This window comes from Epinephelus lanceolatus, chromosome 18 (genome assembly GCF_041903045.1).
Source record: "Epinephelus lanceolatus isolate andai-2023 chromosome 18, ASM4190304v1, whole genome shotgun sequence".
In the NCBI taxonomy this organism is placed as follows: Eukaryota; Metazoa; Chordata; class Actinopteri; order Perciformes; family Serranidae; genus Epinephelus; species Epinephelus lanceolatus.
In genome coordinates, this window is record NC_135751.1 from 35,538,477 (window position 1) to 35,561,321 (window position 22,845).

General features: G+C 40.7%; 1 protein-coding gene and 1 long non-coding RNA gene across 3 annotated transcripts in view; one reads left to right on the plus strand and one right to left on the minus strand.

The window, feature by feature from the left end:
* The window catches only part of LOC117268530 (uncharacterized), a 48,211-nt gene that overhangs the window by 5,745 nt on the left and 19,621 nt on the right, over positions 1 to 22,845 (minus strand). Inside the window, exon 2 of one of the 2 annotated variants that reach the window (XR_013487953.1) lies at positions 7,194 to 7,368. This is a non-coding gene — a long non-coding RNA (uncharacterized LOC117268530). The remainder of the gene's footprint in view (positions 1 to 7,193; positions 7,369 to 22,845) is intronic. The other variant, XR_004502656.2, reaches the window with a different exon arrangement.
* Positions 50 to 21,202, plus strand: kcnj4 (potassium inwardly rectifying channel subfamily J member 4). The gene is made up of 3 exons (XM_033645059.2): positions 50 to 1,176; positions 9,646 to 9,755; positions 14,298 to 21,202. Exons 2-3 carry the CDS (start codon positions 9,733 to 9,735, stop codon positions 15,913 to 15,915), a joined length of 1,641 nt encoding a protein of 546 aa, XP_033500950.2. The 5' UTR covers positions 50 to 1,176; positions 9,646 to 9,732; the 3' UTR covers positions 15,916 to 21,202.

Below are 22,845 nucleotides of genomic sequence, written 5' to 3' on the forward strand. Positions count from 1 at the left end.
GAGCTCTACCGGAAGGGGCGTGACTTCGGCACTCTATGGCCCTGGCTTGCGTATGACCTCTTGTTGCCTGTCACTTCCATCTCTGTCTCCTTCTACTTCCTGTCATCTCTCTGCTCAACAAGTATTCATCCCAACAGCTAATGCAGTTCTAGTCTACAGGCTCAGTCCTCCATCATTAAGTTGTATTAAAATTGTAATGTAATTTATTGAAAGGTCACCCAACAACACCATAGCACTTCAAGTTATGATACGATACGATATAATGCGATGCGATGCGATGCTATACACTTCATTGCTGGCAGTTGCTTCAACTGGCAGTTGAAGTGCAATTCACCACAGTATGACGCAGGGCAGAAAAACTGCTGCGTAACTCTGTGTTGATGTGGCATTTAACATGTGTTAACAGAGCTGTGGAGTTTTGACTGCGTTGGAGTGAATGTAACAGAGATTATGTTCACAGGCTCTTTTACAGTAACAGGCCTGCGTGCCATTGTAATCACGGTGGTGATTCACAGTTTTTAACTATGACGGCAACTCAACCACTTTTATTCCCGAGCCCCCATACTTTCTTTGTCTCCCACCTGTTGCAGTATCATCTCTGTTGTTCCTCGAAGAGAGTTAGCCTAGAAACCATGACTCAAAAGAGCTCTCACTTGCTTACATGAACACATCAAACATTATTCAACACCTACACATGCTTAGAGTGCACAGACACACTGGCAGCCCTACTGTAGTCTCATGTCTTCTCTTTGCCTGTCTTTTATCACCTCCCTTTTTGTCTCTCCTCTCTCCTCTCCTCTCCTCTCCTCTTCTCTCCTCTCCTCTCCCATTCCTCCCTCCCCCCCTTGCGAACCCATGCTTTGCAGAGGGGAGATTGACACAGCATTTTCAGCCTGAGGTGAATGAGTACACACAGGAGAGCGCGGCACAGACGGGATTATAGTCAGCCAAGGAGGCAGCGGAGGACAATAACGGATTAAAAGACAGAAACAACAGGGATACAAGAATGAATAAGCGATGAAGAAGAAACTAAAAGAAGAAACTCAACAAGAGGAAGAGTGACACAAGGGACCACATGAATCCAAGGATGTGGGACTTTTACCCTGGACAGTAAAAGTGGGATTTTGAGAAGTGAAGTTAGAGGAACTCAAATTACAACCGAGGTACACTTGCAGGGTGAGTATGACTTATGTTCAAACAGCATTTTAATATCAGGAGATGTACACTATTCAACTTGATAGATACAGCTTTTAATTTGTTCACTACACAACTTTGCAGCTCCTTCACAGCTAAGCACAATAAGCACTGCGTCAGACAGACTAAAGCTCAGGCATCATGGAAACTGCTGTGTCGTGTACGATCAAGTGAACAGTCACACTTCTCCGTCATAAAGTGTAAATCTCTACGGCACTGGTGAGGCTCAAAGGCATCACCTGGAAACATATCAGCAGGTATTAAACATACCTTGAGGAGATAATGCTGTTGTGCACCTGTTGAGCAACTTCAAACAAATGCTATGAAATGCCTACAAATCTCCTCTTCATTTTCAACTTTTAAACTATTTTGTAAGTTTTTTTTGTGCATCTTAAAATCAAATCAGAAAGCAGAGTCTGCTTCTGCCTTTAGAAGAGAGAGGAAAGGTCTCATGATACCTGATGCCTTGGAGGAGTACAGGGAGAGAAGGAACACAAATTATATAAGTTATGAGCTTGAGGCTTAGATCAACACAAAAATGAAAAAGTTTTCACAATGAAAACCTTAATAAAACTTTTAATGTAGTGTTTAACTTCCACTTAACTTAAAGCAAAAAATGTCCACTTACTTACCACCAGCTTGTAATGCACTATATCTGGTCTACCTCAAGAATTTCAGTACTTCACTTAAAGCAGCCAGTGACCACTTAGAATACCTTATATCACCACACTTTAATGCATTATGACAGTGATTATAATGTATTATAATATATTACAACTATGAGAATTATAATACACTATGATACCCGCAAAAAATGTCAGTGAGTGACCAGCAGTAATGAAGTAGGCCTCATATGATACTTGACCTTAAAAGTCATTACTAAGTGCTTTATAATGGGTTATGATTATTATTTGAAATAATAAGGAATATTTATGATAATTATACAGTGCTATATTGAAGTTATACCATATTATAAGTGTGCTTAATATGTCATAGAAAGTGTCACCCATAAGTCTACCAGAGGGGAGCTTGACTGTTAAGTTTAGTTTGAAAAAAAAAAGAAGTTTGAAAGTACAATTTTCTATTTTTTGGAGAAGAACGTCATTTATCTATGTTGCCTTGTTTATGTCACTCAGACCTGATCTTGTCTTTTATTCAAACTGCCATAATGTCCTTTTCTGGACCAGCAGCAACCAGGGCTGTTAAGATAAATACTTACACTAAGACATTTTACCCCAAATGCTAAAAAACCATTAGGTATACTGCATACCTATGTGCTATAGACATGGTATTAGCTGACCAATGGTAGTGACAAGCTCACTGTCTGGGTCACAGTCAGATCATTTAGGTCTGCAGACATAAACAGACACTGAAATTACTGAGGAGGAAAGTAGCTGAAGTCTTTCACCTTAAAATGCAAATGAATGTTGATGTTCATAAATTTAGCTTAAAGGAGCAGTGTGTATGATTAAAGGGAGGATTAGGGTAAGGGGTAGGGTGAGGGTTAAATACAACCTACTTTCATTTAAAATAAAATGATAAAAAAAGAACCTCTCAGAAAAGTCTTCTGCACGAAAATGTTACTCAATATTTTCATTTAAAATATAATCTTTCCCAATGTGCAAACAGACCCTGTTTACATTTTTAACTGCTAGCAGGACTGCAGATTGTAACCAGCTGAAATTTCTCCTTGTTAGAATTCCTTAAGTATTTATTGTCCAAGAGGTTTTTACCGAGAGCCGAAGAAAGAGGTCCCATCCTCTCCAAAACAAATGGACCAGTGATTTACAATGGTAAAAACACTGAAAAAGCAGTGTCATGTTACAAATCAGTGTTTCTCGAACACTTTTTGGCATGTCGGAGATGGGTCACTAGCCCATCACCTGCAAATGTGTGCTCACCTGTTTTCTCTGGTAACTTAAGATCAAGACGTTAAGGAGGTGAACACTCAATAAAGCAGTTTCACATATCAACGTTTGGTCATGGACTTTCCACGTCCAGATATGACGTGTAAGGTACCCTGGGTGTGTTGGCTGTTGACGTTCTGAGACAGTTCTGCCTGTTACATGCATTGTCTTCTTTCGAATTTCACTTACATTTTCACAGGAAATTTAACGTTTACATAGTCTCTTTCAAAATAAAAGCACTACGTGAGTACGATGAACACTGCTTGCCCCAGTGAAAGTCAGTGTTTGTTGGACTTATCCACCACCCCTACCACCCACTCTACTCAGACTTTCTTCGCCTTAACTTTCATTCTTGTCCCGCTGTGTTTTCCCATGATGCCGTTGAGTGCTGTTAAAGTAAAACAGCGACTGGCAGCGTATCATGTCGACATTAAAGGACGTCTTTTTTTTGTCAGAGTCTGACGCAGCAAGTCACTGCCAACTTTGGCAACTTCGGCGTGGGATCAGGTTGATTTTCTCATGCTGTTACTGCTAACTACAGTGGCCGGCTCAAAACCACCTGTGTGGAGCCTGTGTTTGGTTTGTCCATTCTGGGCTGCTATAGAAACATGGCGGTAAATCATGATGGACTCTGTGGACAAGGATCCCTATGTAGATATAAACAGCTCATTCTAAAGGTAATGAAAACACAACATTTTTTATTTTCAGGTGATTATACACTAAAGAAAACATACTTATTATAAAATATTCTATTTCTGCCAATATATATCTCCCTAAATCCGACACACTGGACCTTTAAAAACCATCAGTGGATCATTTACAGTTGATCTATCGCCTGAACTGGGAACAATAACATGTTTTGCAAAGATTCAACTTGGACAACATGGAAAAAGAAGTCTGAAATGAGGCCAACACGGAGGTTGTCTGGGATGCGATGGCAGCGTGGGAATCGTTCTTTGCTCTGGCTTCTCTGTGGGTTGGCTCGTGACGAGCAGAGGTAAAGCCGGGGGCACGTATTGATTTGTTTTTACATTGTACGAGCTGGTATCACAAAGGAAAACAAGACGGAAGTGAAGAGAACCTGCTCAGTGAAATGGCTGACTCAAAAGTCCCGAATGACTGAGTCCAAACAGTCACCCACCACAGTCCCAGGATCCCAACACAAAGGCCCAAAGCATCAATCGCTTCAAAGGGACAGACTCAGTCAGCAGCAGGCACTTCACTTGGGTGAATTACATCACGGATATTTTGCAAACGTGCTGCCATTAATAGGCTGAATTTATATAACAAGGTTATTCTGCCAGTTTTAAGCAATCTTAACAATCAGATTCAGAAAAAAACATGTTAAGGCAACATAATTTACTTCTGAGTGCATTTGGTAATTTCATACAGACCTTTCATAAACCATAAAGCTATAATTTAGTCCTGTCAATGACCAGTTATGACCAGCATATCATGGAAAATGACTTGGATCACTTTGCATAAATGCTTCACAAGCTGCCAAACCTAACAGGCCAGAAAGTTCTAGTATTCACTGGATGTATCGTTTCCTTTTATGGCAGATATAATCGTGTTTCCCATGAGGAGTGATTACCGAAGGCTTTAGGGAAAGTAGACACTGCATCTTAACCCCCCCCCCCCCCCCCCCCACCCAACCTGCTCGTCTCCGTCTTTCTCTCTACGCCTTGTTTGGGATTAACAGTCATGAAATCTCCAGGAAGTGACTCTACCTTGCTTATTTCAGTGCGTCAGATTATGACAGACTATTAATCTGTGCATTTGTGAGATTAAGGAGGAGTTAGTGATGCAGAGATACGGTATGAGACGACCACAACACTGCAAAGTCTCACACAAGTGTGCACTCCAGTGTATATAAATACAGGACATGAGCACATATGGTATGCGCACATTTAATTTATACACGGACACAGAAATAATTAATCAGTAAAAACACTGATTTGTCTGTAAAATGTGTTTTATTAAACCAACAGTCACTGAAAAGGTCCAGTGTGTAGGGAGGGAAAAATCGATATAGCATAGTATCACAATATTTTTACAGGGCAATATCATATAAATATTAACAAGTATCAATTATTTTATTATATAAATTATCAATATACAAATTAAACTTTTGGTAGCTTACGACAATGATAAAAATCAATTGCTTTTTCAGTCCGCTACATGAATTTTGCTACAATAAAAATGATTAAAATGAGACGAACAGACTGAAATTTTTTGTCTTATAAGATAAAACCGATGCTGACAAAATTTTCCTTTGAATACATAATTTGTGGTTGAAAAAAGGTAATGAATCACAATATATCACAACATATGTTTCACAACACATTTAAGATCACAATAATATAGTGTATTGTGACTTAAGAATCACGTTAATATCTTATCGTGGTGCCTCTGGTGACTCCCAACCTAGCTGTCTTAGTGATAATCACCTAAAACTAAGAGTGGTGTGTTTCCGTTACCTTAGAATGAGCTGTTTATATCTACATAGGGAGCAGGTCCTCGTCTATGGAGATCACCATGTTGCACCGCGGTGTTCCTACAGTAGCCCAGAATGGACAAACCAAGTAACAGCTATAGACAGGGCAATTTGTATTTTGAATTTCCATGTCAGCCACCATAGTTTGCAGCCCCCCTATGATGAGCAATGTCGGAAAAACACCTATTTTTTTAACGTGAAACTGCTTTATTCAATGTTTTTACCAGTGTTAATCACCAGGGGTCTCATTTATTAACATTGCATACGCACAAAGCGAGGCCTGAAAGAGTCGTTCGCCACGTCCGATGCAACAGTTGTGATCTATAAATACAGACTTAATGGGAGAAACTTTGACCCATGCTTACGAATATTCGGGAGACAGAAAATTGTCGACGCAGATGGTGAGGTGGAAGCCTTATTGTAGATATTATCAAATGTTTTATCAGCACATGCCATTTTCGGCTTTTGTCCGTATGTACAGTTTAAGTATGGATCCTACACATTGTTTAAAAATTAGACTCCTTGTCTGTTTGTTTTGGAGGATCTTAAGTTATAAGAAAAAAAAAGGTGAGCGGACATTAGCAGGTGCTTGGATGGTGGCCAGTCCCTGATGAGCTGAACTGCACCAGAGAAACAATGATTTGTCACATGAAGCAGCTTTATTCAGTGTTTTTCCTGGTTTTAATCACCTGGTCCGTTTGTTTTGGAGAGGAAGACACCTCTGTGGATAATTCGACTCCCGGTAAAAACCTCCTGAACAATGAACACTGAAGGAATTCTAACTGGGAGAAGTTTCAGCTGATCGCAATCTGCAATCCTCACCACTAGATGTCGCTAAATCTTACTAAATCTTCCACACTGTTCCTTTAAATGATTAGTTTACTCTCAAAACAGTTTTTGGTGAATGTTTTTGTTAATCATCTAATACTGTGGATCAATTGACTAATAATGCGTGAATATTTGCACCACAAAGCCTCAATGTGCTCTTCTACTATTAGTTTCTACTTCTCTTTTCATCCACAATCCAAAACAAAAATAATAAAAGTAAATAAAATCTATACGAGATAAAAACCAAAAATAAAGATTGCAAAAATCTGTGATCACTTAAATGTGTTCCTGGAATTAATGAACTCCTCTTACTGCCCTTAGAGTGTCATTAGGGCAAACCATCAGGAGGATAATTAAGATAAAGCAAAACATAAAAGCTTTTTGAAAATGCTTTTTGACCTAAGTCTTAGACTATGTCCTCACTTAAGTTCTCAGTCAGTAACACGGATCAGAAATGTCTCCACTAAGAGTCACCTCTCCCACCTTATTTACTTAAAATCAAATGTAGATGTCGCACTGCCGCCCTCACGCCCTGCCTCTCCTCCCATCTCTCCCTCCCTCTCTGACTCATGTTATAAGAGCACTTAATAGAGTATACCAGCCCCCCTTCATCACCGTGTCTCCGGTGACTCTCTCCACTTCGCTCCATCCCCCAAATGCCACAGGAGACACGTTCCTATGGAAACTGGCTTCAGTGAAAGTTGCCAGTTTTACCTGGTGACCATTAGCTGGTTTGTATTGTGTGTGTTTCATCTCTCTCATGGTACCTACGCCCTGCTTCTCCCGGCCTCTTGTTCATTACAGTTTATCAAATCTTTGCACTGAAAGGGAGACGCCATCGATGATGGATTGTTAGCTGGTTGCATCTTCTTTTTATAGATACAGCTCAGAGGTAGAAGAACTTATTTCACAGCTGCGATGTTGGTTGGAAGCCAGAGACACCTGTGTGGAGACAGACCACATAGAAACATGAAAATACAATCCTCATGTAGATACAGAGATATGCCTGTGTGAGTGTCACTACAGTGAAACAGCTGAGTGCCTTAATTTCCTTAATGTGCATTTCTTGTACCAACCCAATCGTCAGATAAAATGCTGGGTGTGTGTTTCTGCAAACCACAGATCCAACATATTCTCACTCCCAACTAGTCACATATTGAGGCTTGTTCAGTGAATTTTTAGCATCTATATATGACGCACTAGGTATCCTGGGTGCGTCTATTGTTGATGTTCTGGGATGCCATGTCAGTTTACGCTTATTACATGCTATGTGTCTTTTCAATATACACTTCTGTCTGCGCAGGAAATGTACAGTTTCTGCTCGTTAGATGCATACAGTCCTTTTTAAAATAAACTTACATTGCTTAAACACCTCATATCTACGTTTATTTCCTTGTGCAACAAACACGTATCATCTGGTTTAGGCAACAAAGGCACATGGTTAGGTGAAAAATGTCATGGTTGGCTCAAGTACTGAGCTTGTATCATTCCGCTGCAAAAGGATGGCTTTTCTCGTTGGTGTCTGACGCAGAAATCGCTGACCAAATGACATTGGAATGAAAACGGGTTGAGGGCTCCATGACATTTATTCATTCATTTGCCGTCACCACTTATCCTGTTGGGGATCGCAGAGGGGCTGGAGCCTATCCCAGCTGCCATTGGGCAAGAGGTGGGGTACACCCTGGACAGGTCACCAGACTATCACAGGGCTGACACATAGAGACAGACAACCACTCACACTCACATTCACACCTACAGACAATTTAGAGTCACCAATTAACCTGCATGTCTTTGGACTGTGGGAGGAAGCTGGAGAAAACCCACGCTGACACAGGGAAAACATGCAAACTCTACACAGAGGGGCTCCCCCATCCAGTGGTTCGAACCAGAAACCCTCTTGCTGTGAGGTGACAATGCCAACCACAGCACCTCTGTACCGCCATCCATTACATTTGCACATTATTATGTAGCTGATGTGGTTAGGTTTAGGCACAAAACCTACTTGGTTATAGTAGGAAAATATCATGTTTTCGCCTGCAGTACCCACTTTTGGGGGCATGATCCCTGGAGCAAAGGCAGCAATGTCTCTGTAAAAAACAGCAAAACAGCAAAAACTAGCAAGTTTTGTGCCAAGAAAAGCCTCTGGAAAATCAGGGATGACTGCCTAAATCACAAATGGTTTGTTGTTTGTTGGTCTGGAACATTAGTCTGTAGTTTAGGTGACACGCCATCTACTGTCCCCTACTCCTGATGACAGAGTGAGCTTATATAGGGGTCACTGTGCAACTGGATTGTTGCAAATGTAGTGTATCGTGGCTCCACACCAACATTTCTCCTTGTGACCAGGCTTATTATGTACAGAATTGTAAAAGCAAAAACAAACAAACAAACAAACAGGGACTTCTGCAGCCCTCTGTTCTGTAGCACAAGTATTATGAAGGAAAGATTATATGACAGGATTTTCTTTGTATTTCAGGACAGTTTCACGTAATCAGGAGAAAAACCCCTGAAGCTGCGCTGATGTCATTTAAGACTTCCTGGAGATCCTCCTGGAGACAGAAATGTTGACTTTTTTTTTCCACAGAAAAGCAGATTAGTGCTGGTGTACAGTGGGGACGTTGTTGTCAGACATTGAGCAAATTATATTTGAACATATTTCCATATTTTTAAAACCTAGATTTAAATAAATCCTGCTATAGTGGAGTATACTGTTTACAGTGTGAGTGTTTGAGAGGTGAGGAGTTGGGCGCACACCACTATGCTTAAGCTTTAGGTTTAAAGATAATAGACGGGCTGATTTAAAACATGTTGTATAACCAAGCAAACACTGCATTGCTTTGTCTATAATTACGCGTACAAGATGTCTCCATCATGTAGATGAAATGTAAAACCACCACTTACTCCCACATGCAACATTACAACTCTGTTCTAAAGAGCAGGGTGAGACAGGGTCGCTGTTCCTCAAGACAGTCTGCAGAATCAAATCAAGATCAAGTCTCAGTCCATATCTTTAGTGCACTAAAACACACTAGAAACACAGGCCCAGGTTACAATGTTTATACATATGAAGAGATGAAATGGGATTTTTTTAAAAGTGTACCTCCCCCAAATCAACAGCTCTCAATCCAGAAGCTTTGGTGCCTTTACTGAATTTGATGGGGATTTTACATGAACTGATACAGGCTCATTTTTCTTATTAATTCTCTGTTTCTCCTGCAGCGGTCTTCTCAGTGACCCAAGCACCACCTCCATGGTGGCAGAGTCTGGCCTCCCACCCAGGCCCCCATACCCGAGATCCTTGGTGCCATGGGAACAAGTCGGGCCAACAGGTGAGGGACTTAACCATCAGCTGCCTGTCTAGAATTATACTTGGATTGTAATCATGCAATTACCTTGTCATTTTGAGTTTTTATTAAGGCCTGAATTGAATTTCAGCATCTCTGTTATTGGACTGTTCCTTTGCCACCTAAATCATTTTGTACTAGGTAAAGAAATGAGAAATAAAGGTGTCAAAGTGCCACTTCACACCATGATTTTGCCATCCTCACCGTACCATATGTTCAAGGGTGGTGCCAAGTGTTGAGGGCTCAGCTGAAACCATGTAGGTTTGCAGCTATATGCACAATTTTCAAGCCATTTCAGGTAAGAGAATGCCTAAAGCTGAAAACACACCAAGTAGCAGTAGCGCAGTTCACTGCAATAATTAAATTTTGCTGCATCTGAGAGGTGTTTTCACCTGTTATAGGCAGGGAGAAATTCTTTATAACATGGGTTAACATATCACAGGAGTCAGGTGACTCTGTTTACTGACTGGCTGTGGGTATTCTCTGGCTGCAGTTTGTTGCTTTAAGTAAACTATCCTCAACTTTTAGTTTGGCTGCACCAACCACAGAATCAAATGGCCGCTGCTTGGGGTGATTTTGCGGGAAAATCATCATTTGGGAAAAATATGAGAGTTGCTGTCGAGCTTACAATCTAATTGTTCTCCAGCTGTCTTCATCATGCTGAAAACGCAACAACAACAAGAGTTGCAGATGACTCAATTTCACTCCTTCCACCTATAAAGAGGCAAAAATGTACTGGTGTTACTACTGTATTTTTAAGTGACATACATTTTAAGATAAACAGCATTACTAATCTTGTTTCCACCAAGCAGTCTGGTTCCAACACTGTTATTTTTGCATTTCCATTGTAAAAAGTTGAGGATGGTACCGAAAGAACCATTCCATTACGTCCCGTCACGATTGTGAAACAGATTGTAAACACTCCAGGTTGTTCTTTTTTGTCCAGAAAATGGGTGCACACCAAAACAACCTTCAGACCTTCTGAGGTGGTCTCAGTCTGGTTACAAATGAACTCTGGTGCGGTAGCCTGAGTGTCAGACTGAAGCTCCCAGAACCTTCAGTCTGACATGGCTTCCATTGAAAGCGATTTACAAGAGGGAGGGAATTTGATTTTTTCCCTAACCAATCAGTAGAGATCAACGACTCACCCAGAATCTGACGTCATTAGTATCCATGCCTCGGGGGTGCCGAAAACAAGCAAGCATTGCCCATTTAAAATGTCTCCGTCGTCGCACACGCCCAGCTGCATCGCCGTTAAATCCAGTTTAGCAGCTTCCTTAATTTGGTCCTCCATTAACGCGAGTAGTGGCGAAATACCTCGATAGCATCGTCAATGTGGTCTGTAGGATCTGTAGCGGTCGCCATTGTTGCTATCCTCACCAGTTACCCACCGGCGTACAGCTTGACATCAGCGTGGCGCTGATTGGCTAATCGCTAGACCCCCGGCGTTCATTGGTCCATCCAGCGTTTGGACGAGATAAATCGCAAATTCATTGAAGTATGCCAGACCAGAGATGCAAGCCTACTCAGTTGAGTGGGCGGGGACTATGGTCTGGAACCAGGCTACTGGTGCGGTTCATTTGTGGTGAGAAGGAGTTCCGACCTGGATGTGAAGCAACTGCAGTCACATGACACATTGTTTGGGTTAAACATGAGCATGTTACAGTCCTGGAGGATTATTAATGTGCACCTCCTCCTGTACTGCCTTAATATGCACATTCAGCACATCCAATGCATCAAAACATTGTTTTCTAGTTGGAGCCGCGCCTCGTTTTCAAACTGTATGGTTTGACTAAAATGTACAATGACAGCAATATAGTCCACGATGAGCAGCGCTAAAATCAACCTGCGTAGTTGTCCCTCCATTGTGACATTAGAAAGTGTCACATTTATCTTGCAAGTGTACTCTTCTTCAACATTTGCTTTACTTCCTGGATTTTTCCCACATGGAAATTCTGACCAATCAAGAGCAGCTTTCTGAACATGAACCAACTCTAGGCAATTATACAACTTTGTGACAAAATTAGTCCCTGATTCAGACCAAAGCAAGACAACTCTAGGTCTGAAAGCACCCATAGAGTAGTATACCTTAAGTGTTTGGTGTAAATGCAGCAAGTGGCAGAGTACTGTTCACATTTTAAGTGTTTTTCTGACCAATTTCCTACATTTATATACATTTAATATTAATCTGGGTTGCAAATCAGGGATGCAACAATGCCAAGTAAATGTGCTCTTTAATACTCTTAAATAAATATGAGGCCAACTGGAGAACACTTACTCAATTGTACGAGATTTCTTTAAGCATAGACAGGGAGCTTTTGAGAAATTTCGGGGCTGGCACACCTGATGCAACCCCCTACATTTTGGTGTTACTACACACATTTGATTTATAAGACATATCCTGGAAACTGCGATTGTCTTAAACAATGGTTGTGTGCAGCCTTTGAAATCCTTATTTTGTTACATGCATGTGTTTTGTACCGAGTTATTGAAGTGCATCACAAAAGCTTTATGAAGACTCTGACTTTACAGAAATAATTTAATCTTTTTGTAACATAGTCTTGTCCGGAAGTCTTAACACAGCCGGTAAGAATGGGCTTGTTAATAACTGGTCAGGGTGAGTCAGGACCGGCTCAGAGATATTTACAGTAAGCACATCCTTAGAAAGGCCAAGGCCATCCTACACTGTCCTGAACAGCAGTACATGAAGAGCTCTTGCCTCCAGGCAGCTGCAACAGATCACCTGCTAAGTATGAAAATATGAAGACTGAATGCTGACTGACTGTTTTAATAGGCATCAAGACGCTGAAGATGGAATAGCTGCTCTGTACGCACGTTGATACAGTATTTTATTTCATACCATCTCTTCTTGTTAGGGGATAATGTCTCATAGTTTATATGAGTTTCCATTTGTCTTACAGTTTTGTACGTGTGTACCAACTGTCTTATTATCTTCTTTCTTAGTGTGCTGTTTTCAAGCCCACATAAAACTCATTTTATGCCACAGTAAAAGTTGACTTCATGCACAAAACTTGGGCACTGGCTGTAGCAAGACAAAATCACCCCTCCCCCACAAATGAAATAACATTGATTTGCTGTTAAAGGAGCATAATTATACTCTCAAACATTTATTAAAAGGCAGTGATAACACCCATCTATATATCTACACCGACCAGCCTCAAAATGGGTTGTCTGACTGACACTGACTCAGATATAATCCTATAATGTGTGATGACAGCAATCCTTCTCACATAGCTAAACTGAACTCACCTTCCCAGCTGCTAATCCTCCAGGTAAAGGAGAGAGACAGGTGAGGCTGATCGATACACTCAGGTGTCTGGGACTTTGGTCAATTTGAGTAGATGTTTGGGAATTAAATTAATCTTTTTTTATTCACAGGCGAGTTCCCCTTAAACTGTGTGGCTGTCCGTTTCCTATTTGATCCAATTTGCTTGCATCCCTTGTATCACTAATGATTCAGGTATCATCTTCCTGTCGCTGTCTATGAGAGGGAGCACAGTGTGCTCTAAATGGTACACTGGAAAATACATGAGGATCAATAAGATTACTGGCTCTGTAAGCTGTCTTCCTGCTCTTTGTTCCTCTTTCCTATATTGTGCACACTGCAGTTTGAATGAAATGGATCCAGCACCTGTCTATTACACACTTTTTACACATTAATATTAAGGATTTCCCAAAAACTTTAAGTAATGGGAGGATGGGAGCCCTCAAACCAGCACTTGGACTATCATTAACTAAAAAACATTTTGATGGGACACTTAATTTCTGACAGATTTCTCCCCTAAAATGAGGCATTGGTTTCCAACACTATATTGATCACCAGTTTGTATGTTCTGAAGCCAGACGGGAACCTCGAAGCTCGCAAATGTCAACCCAATCACCAGAAAAATAGTTTTGTACTTTTCTGTAAACCACAGATATGTTACATATGTACATTATTTTGTAGTGGATACATTGAAACTTTTCTCAATAAGGCTTTGATGAACGTGAGGATAGATTTGGGCACAAAAATCACTTGGTTAGGGTTGAGAAAAGATCATGTCTTGGCTTAAAACACACACCCAGATTCAGTCACTCACACACTGGGAAGCACTGCAAGCATCCAGGTTCAGTGGCTCTAATGCTGCTGGGAAATGGTACATGTACTGCTGAAAGCATCTAGGTTTGACCATCCATCCCCTCCACCGTCTGATGACAAAAGTCACCTTATATATTACATTGCTTTAGGAGGGTTGATATGATATGTTATGTGTAAATATAACGTATTTGTGGTGGATTGCAAAAACGTATAATCTGAATATTTTCTTCTGGCGAGTGGGCTGCAGATGTCTAAGAAAAGGCCAATATTGCTGTACTAAATCAGCCTGAACCCGGTCCACATTTTCATAACACGATTAATTTCTCAACTTTTAAAGTTTTAAATCTCATGCTGTTACCTGATTGTAATTCTGTCAATTTAATGTCACTTTCTGAATCCTAATCTCCCCCTCTCTGTTGGCCTGACAGGTACGGCTTTGTGTCAGACATTTTACCGGAGGAGACACGCCAGAAGATCTCTAGCTTAGGACTCTATAACGGCCACAGTTCCCCCAACCTCCGTCTGCACTCGACCTGTGACGCAGAAGACAGTAGGAGGAGGTCGGGAGCCTCTGCTGCCGTGCCCGGCACAAGTGAACAAGGAGGTATGAACAACTACAACGGGAAGGTTCTGACAAGGGGCTCCAACCAAGTACGGAGCCGGTTTGTGAAGAAAAATGGACAATGTAATGTTCTGTTCACCAACATGGATGACAAGAGGCAGCGCTACCTAGCTGACATTTTCACCACCTGCGTGGACATCCGCTGGAGATACCTGCTGCTTATATTCTGCACCAGCTTCATGGTCTCTTGGCTTTTCTTTGGCATTATCTTTTACAGTGTCTCCCTGGCTCATGGGGATTTTGAGGAGCAGCCAGCGGTTAAAGGTGATGGGATGGCGGTGCCCGGGTTGCATGGACCCACCTCTGGACACACATATGGAGGGCAGACACAGAGGATGCCCTGCATACTTCACGTTCGCGGCTTTGTTGGGGCACTCCTGTTCTCCATGGAGACCCAGACCACCATTGGTTATGGCTGGCGCTGCGTTACCGAGGAGTGCCCTGTCGCTGTATTAACAGTTGTCATCCAGTCCATTGTCGGCTGCATCATTGACTCTTTCATGATTGGCACCATCATGGCCAAGATGGCTCGGCCAAAGAAGAGGAACCAGACCCTCATATTCTCGAAAAATGCTGTCATCGCCCTGCGTGACGGAAAGCTGTGCCTCATGTGGCGAGTGGGCAACCTGCGGAAGAGCCACATCGTGGAGGCTCATGTCCGTGCCCAGCTCATACGTTCATACGTCACAGCTGAGGGCGAGTTCATCCCCTTGGAGCAGATGGACCTGAATGTGGGCTATGACGAGGGCACAGACCGGCTGTTTCTGGTTTCCCCTTTGGTTATAATCCACGAGATAGACAAAGATAGTCCCTTATATACTTTAAGCCGAGCTGATCTGGAGGCAGATGACTTCGAGATCGTCGTAATCTTGGAGGGAATGGTGGAGGCCACGGCCATGACCACCCAGTTCCGTAGCTCCTACCTTGCCAGAGAGGTCTTCTGGGGTCACAGGTTCGAGCCTGTGATCTATGAGGACCGGGACTGCTACAAGGTTGACTACGCTCGCTTCCACAAGACCTACGAGGTGCCATCGACTCCCCACCTCAGCGCCAAAGAGCTGGACGAGGCCGCGAGCCGGGCGTCTTCTGTTGCTTCACCTGTCTCTGCATGTAGGACCACACAAGATTTGATCCCCAGGTCATTGAGCGCCTTCTGCTATGAGAACGAGGTGGCGTTGAGTTGTGGGGAGGAAGAGGATGACATTTTCGACTCCCAGACTGTAAAGAAGGAGAGGGCAGAGGAGAGGAGGACTTCGGTGTCTGTAGACTTCCAAAATATGTTCCAGGACAGTGCGACCATATCGTCAGGCAATCACAACGTCATGTGTGTTCTGGACATGGACAATAACCAGATGGAGTTTGACATCCTACAGACTGCCATCCCTCTCGATCCAGTGACCTATAAGAGCGAGCAAGAGAGCTAAAGATTGTCTGTTTTTTTACCTATAAATCCTTTCAACTTTATCTACAGTGAGCTGGACCTGAAGACAGATTGCTTGTGTTTGACTTTGGATTGCATGTACAGAAATGTAAACCCCTTTTGCCTTGCTGGTGTTGTTTTACATTTATATTTGTTTGTTATTTCTTCTCATTGGGATTAGAAATTACAAAACAGATTGCACATTCCTGAATAACTTCTGGGACATGCAACTGCACTGTTTGAAGAGCCATAACAATCAACCTGAATGATTCTGCAGGAGGACAAAGACAAAACCTGATGGGCTTTTATTATGACAACCAAAGGAAAGCACAGTGGCAGTAAAAGTACATACTTGAGTCATGTTTTAGACTGTATGGACAATTTGCATAGGTCATTTTTTTTCTGTGAATTTAAACAAGAGATTTTATGAAAGCAATAGCCATTACGATGTAATTCTCTTCTTTCTTGAAGAGGACTGAGCTCAAGAGTTAAATGGTCAATTTTTAAGATGCACTGTTTTCAAAAAGCAGTCAGTTTATGCTTGATTATCTCCATGTTGTTCATTGGTTTCAGTGGGCATCTTGCCTGTATTAGTTCCCAAATTCTGCTATTTGCACTTTTGTGAGACTACCTGTTTTGTTAAAGGTCCAGAGTGTAAAATTTAGGGGGATTTGGTGGCATCTAGTGGTGAGGATTGTAGATTGCAACCAGCTAAAACTTCTCTTGCTTAAAATTCCTTCAGCATTAATTGCTCAGGAGGTTTTTACCAGGAGTCGAATTATCTGTAGAGGTTTTTTACTCTCCAGTAAGATCCAGTATAAAAAAGCAGATTTATATTACAAATCACTGTGTCGCTCTTTGGCTTGTCAGAGTTGGGCTACTTGCCCACCACACGCTAATGTGAGCTCACCTTTTTTCTCCGATAACTTAAGATCCAGGAGCCTGTTGCACAAAACACCTTAAAAGTACGACATTTAAGACTTTATTTTTCCTTAGCTATGGGACTTTCTTAAGGGTGTTGCACAGAATCCCTTAGAAAAGTTTCCTTAGTTAAGAAAAAAATGTTAAGGCATTTACTGCAGTTAAAGAGATTTCCATGAGTTTACAAGAATTTCCATGATTTGTTTGCTTGCGCTCAAAGCTTCTCAAAGTCTTCTGTGCAATGGTCTAACTATCTTAGAGGGATTTCTTAAGTATGAGACCAAGATAAGGAGAAAACTTTAAATAAAACCTGAAGGATATGACATGTTTTGTGTAACTAATTTTATTTCAAGAAAGCCTCAACCTGGACTAATCTTAACTAAAGGTATTTTGTGCAATGGGCCCCAGATGTTCAGGAGGTTTTTATATGGGAGCCAAATTATTTGCAGCCATCTCCTCCTCTCTGAAACAAACGAACCCGATGATTTAAACCGGTAAAAATACTGAATACAGCAAATCATGGAGGGGCTGCTAACTATGATGGCCGATGCGAAAAGGCGAATGGCCCTATCCAGAGCCAGTGTTTAGTTTGTCCATGGCGGTTCAACATGGCAGACATGATGGATATAAATGGCTCATTCTAAGGTTACGAAAACACATCGATACACTGCATACATTTATTTGATTTCATTTCTGCCAATATATCCCCCTAAATCCTTCACACTGGACCTTTAAATCTTTTCCTGTAAATCATTAAAAACCCTCTTTTATTTTACTTTAGTGATGAGCAACTACTGTTGCTCGTCTTGCTGTGCAGCACACTCCTAGGATCATTCCAAGTGCAATCAAGAATTTTTCTGAATTTGTGAAAGGATCCTTAGTTCAATAACTTCAGACAAATGTCTTGATTTATAGCAATTTAGGAAGACAGCGTTATAAATCTTATGTTAAAACAATTTTTTGGTCAGAAAACTAAGTTGCATTTTAACAGAATATTGAAAACAAAAGAGAATAATTACCTTTGTAGGAGCCATTAGATTAGACACTAAAGAGAGTCTGACATTAATTTATCAGTATAAAGCAAAATAGTCTTTTTTTTTTACTTTATAGATTAATTTAAGACATTTTTCTTGGTTTGTTTCTCGCGGAGGCTGCAGCCAGTGATAACAGAAACAATACTGAGAGGTGGCTTTAAATTATGTTTGTGCTGTTATTGTTCGCCAAAGGTTCTGGAGATGGAAAGTAAAACGCAGAGCACCTCAGATGTATGAAATGGAAACTAGGGTGCATGCAGCCTAAGTGTACTCATTGTCTGTGATAGCAGAGAGATGTGAAGCTACTGTAAAGCACAGCAGGAAACAAAGGGATGAAGGCTGAGGAGTACAGTATCTGGAAATGTGCAGTAAGTCACTGGACTGGGACAGTCAGGATAAAGTCAAGTGTAACTGTACATCAGGTAAATTACAGTTGTTATGATGGTTGTAAAACACATGACAAAAAAACAGTTGACCTCCTCTTTGCAGGGGCTGCAAAACAGCAGGTTCAGAACACCTGGAGAATACATGATACAAATTAAAACGATCATTTTTTGAGAAAATTCATCTTACTGATTACAGAATTTCTGTTGTCAGACTTCACTTTACTGACCAGATTATCAAATTTGGCAACTTTCTCCCATCTGTTGTTTCAAGCGAACTGAAACCAACAACTGTTAAAATACCATTTGGCCGTGATGTGGCCAGCAACCATTAGGATGTGAATGTATTTCTCCCTGTCACCTTTAGGTAGTTACAGAGCTGTTAGAACGGTCTACCCGCTGTTCCTGATAATACTGCAACTCTTATTCTTGACTTTTATTTTATTTTATTTTATTTTTACTGCTGGTTATATTGCTTGAGCAGGTGTGTGTTTTTCTATCAAAATGGCTGTGAGAGATGGTCTGCAGGAATTAAGTGTTAGTTTTATTGACAAACATACACTGCCAGCCAAAAGAAAAATATTATACTTCATTTAAAGTTTGCTCTAAAGCTATGCATTCATAAATGTGTTAGAAATAACTGCAAAAGTATAGGTACATATTACCTGTTAGTAACCTAATTGACTCTGTTAGGCCACTGTGACAGACAGCTGTATTGTACTGTATGACTATGTACAACCAAACCAATCGCTAGAATAAAGGTTGGCAATGTACATTTTTGCAAACCATGGATATGTGAAATTTGCATGTTTCATTTGGTAAATTTGTACATTCCATATAGGGTTAAAAGTTTATGTTTCAATTTAAAGGTGTGCTAACATTGTTGTTGACATGTGTTTAAGTTTAAGCACAAAAAATACTTGGTTAGGGTTAGAAATAGATCATGAGTGAAATACCCAGTTTGGGTTAAAACACAGATTGAAATGTTTTGTTAAAAATTACCTGGTTTTGTTGCAACAAACACGGACGAAATTGTGTCATTACAAACACCCTGTTATGTCGCAACACACTTGGCTAGAAATGTCATGACATGTGATTAAAAAATACCTGGTTTTGTTGCAAAAAACATGGCTGGAACTGTCCCAACATGACACTAACAAATACTTGGTTTTATTGCCACAAGCACGGCTAGAAATGTCCCGACATGTCATTAAATGATACCCGTTTTACATCATGTTTGTTGCAACAAACATGACTAGAAATGTCCTGACATGTCGTTAAAATATTCTCGGTTGTGTCACAACAAACATGGCTTAAAATGTCCTGACATGTCATTTAGAAGTACCTGGTTTTGTTGCAAAAACTTGGGTGGAAATGTCCCAACATGTCTTTAAATGATACCCGCTCTACGTCATGTTTGTTGCAACAAACATGGCTGGAAATGTCTCAAAATGACACCAACAAATACTTGGTTTTATTGCCACAAGCATCGCTAGAAATGTCCCGACATGTCATTAAAAAATACTCTATTTTATGTAACAAATGTTGCTAGAAATGTCCCAACATGTCGTTAAAAAAACACCCAGTTTTGTCACAACAAACATGGCTGAAATAGTCCCGACGTGTAAATAAAAATTATCCGGTTTAGTTGAGGCAAACATGGTTGGAAATGCCGTAACATGTTGTTTAAAATACCTGATTTTTCACAAGAAACACTGGTTTTGTTGCCAAAAGTATGGCTAGAAATGTCTCGACATGTCATTAAAATATTCTCAGTTGTGTCACAACAAACATGGCTAGAAATGTTCTGATGTGTAATTAAAAATTATCCAGTTTAGTCACAGCAAATGTGATTGGAAATGTCTGAACATGTTGTTAAATACCTGATTTTTCAGAACAAACACAGCTGGAAATGTCTTGACATGTCATTAAAAAATACCTGGTTTTGTTGCAACAAACATGATTAGAAATATCCTGACATGTCTGCTAAAAATACCACTTTTTTGTTTGTTGTTCTCAGTGGTCTGCTGCATGGCAGATACATGTAATCTGCACCGCATCACTTTAGAAATATTGATATAATACGTATGAAACAAACAAATGTAACATATCCATGTTGCAAAGACCTACAATGCTGACATTTTATTCCAGTGACTGGGCTTGTACTACACAATACATTTGTTTTAGATTTTGATTTGATGTGCAGATTTTTAACAGCACTGCTGGACTGCCAGAACAGTTCTGTCCAGTTTTCAGATCTTTTCAAAGATGATCAAGGTTTCTCAGACACGTCTTTGCGCTGAGTGTCTTGATAGCTTGATACACTTTAATGTTTATTTTTAGAGTCCTGAAACTTTTCTTGAAATGTCTGCATGCCCTGAACCCTGGCTTTGTGTGTGCTAGTAAATGTTTTACTGAGACACCTAAATGGAAGTGAGCCATGGTTAAGGTCATCAGTTCCACCTCTGACTTTTCCTACAATGTGCATTTTCTGCTGTGACAAGGACCTATGGGTGGGCTTTCAGATCCCAGTTAGTGCTTTATCAGACGCAGGTGTTAAAACATGTAGACTGTGTTACTATTAAAAGTCACAAGTCTACAGGGCAGTCATTTTTCTGGTGACTAATGATTTGGGATCATGATGGGATCACTAATAAACTGTTTAACATCAATCCAAACGGTGAAAAACTACAATGTTGGACATGTTTTGACTGGCAGTGTATAAAAGTCTTTCTGTCAGGTTGCTTTTGGATCACATGAGTTATTCATATTTCAAGCAAAGAAGCACAGAAGGGGAGCCAACTTGAGTGCAGTAAAACACCCACTGTAAATGCCATTTTGTGTAACAGACATAGTATTTTGTTTCCTTTGCTTCCTGCTTTGTATAACGATAAACATGCACTAAGCAAACTATTGTCCTAATTGAAATAAGATGAGAAGGAAAAAAATCTCAAAGCACTTTATTCTTCCTTGTATAAATTTTGATGTTGCAAATAAATATTTATATAATTCTGGTTGTTTCTCTTTTTGGAAACCTGGTTAAAAGATGCCAGTTCACAGACTGGACCTTTGAGTCTGTTCTAATTCAGCTATAAAGCTTTGGAGCCACTAGATGCCTCTGCAGCCATTTCTACCACAGACAGCCTCAGCACAAAACACTGAACCGTGTGTTCCCTCTAGTGGTGAAACAGCAGAGAAGTTCAAACCATAAACTCTTAAGTGCAAGAATGTTTGGAGAAAAAGACAATTAGATGATAATTAATACCCCACAGAACAAAAATCTAATTAGTTTGCACCCATACTAGTTGTGAGTGTGGGTAGGACAGCTAAAGGGCCGAGCTCTTACACTGGGGGGCAGTGCAGTGCAGTGCAGGGGCATAAATATACACAGTGTAGGCAGTGTGGTTGCACTGAGGCCACTGGACTGGGGGCCCTTGCAAATGACTCAGATTGCCACCTCAAACTACACCTGTGATCAAAGATGAGCTCACATTAAATTCAAAATGGTTGCTATAGGCTATATGACCTAAAAAATGAAAACCCATCAGTCCTGCCTTTTCAACACAGACGCGACAGTAAGAAAGGACAAGAGAGAAACGAACAGGAGTCAAAAGCAGCAAAGCTTCCTACATTAGATTCCTTTGGCTTTTTTCATGCCAGTGGTGTGTGTGGGTGCCTTATAACTAGTAACTAGCGAGCTGTAGGGCCCGTCACAATGGCATGCACTGGGGCCCGCGGTAACTGCCTTACACCACTGTGGCACAAACTGTCTTTTTTATTTGCTTTCACAAATCTTTTTATTAATTTTTTTTACCTAATTTATGGGACAATGGCATATTAAAGATGTCAGAATGAGCTGGTCTCTGGTTGGCACACAAAACCTATGACATTGAGAACATGAACTGAACCCATACTGTTGATTCGTACCCTAATCTCCCATATCCATATACCCCTCCCACCCTTAAACCGTATCTGTTACTTGGGGTCCATTCATGGAAAAGTGCTACTCTTAATATCAAACTAATTGGTAATAATGCACAGATGAATATTGTTGCTGTTGTTGTGAGAACATCTTAAGATAATGTTGATGGAAGGATTTGATCTGAGTCTGACTGAGCATGATCTGTAGCTTTCTTAGATTTTTCCGGGTTATTCAAATCATTTCAAGTGATCTTTACAGTGTTTGCATTTGAAATGGATAACTGTTGGTTATTGTACATTTCACGTTTACATGTGTCAAACTCATTTTAGCTCAGGGGCCACAGTCCGATTTGATGGGTGGGCAGGTTCTGGCCCCAGGGCCGTATGTTTGACACTCCTACCATAACCATAAAGGGAGATTTCACAAATTGTAATGCTACTGAGAAAATCTGAAATCTAAAATCAAGGTTTTAATGAGAAAAAAAAACCTCACCTGGTGCCAATTAGCCAATCAGCTAATAATCATGTATAGGTAGAGCAGGTGCGTACTACTTTTGACAAACACATCAGGTCAAAACACATTAAGCTTGGTTTTAGATCTACCTTTGATTCTGGTGAGGTGCTGCGTTCCCCATTTTATGGTATTTAAGGTTTTTATAAGAACCCCTATCCTGG

Excerpts from the sequence above, each read along its gene's own strand:
- kcnj4 (XM_033645059.2), top strand. The coding sequence starts at position 9,733 with ATGGGAACAAGTCGGGCCAACAG. Across the intron at positions 9,756-14,297 it reads GGAACAAGTCGGGCCAACAG|GTACGGCTTTGTGTCAGACA; the intron begins GTGAGGGACTTA and ends TTGGCCTGACAG.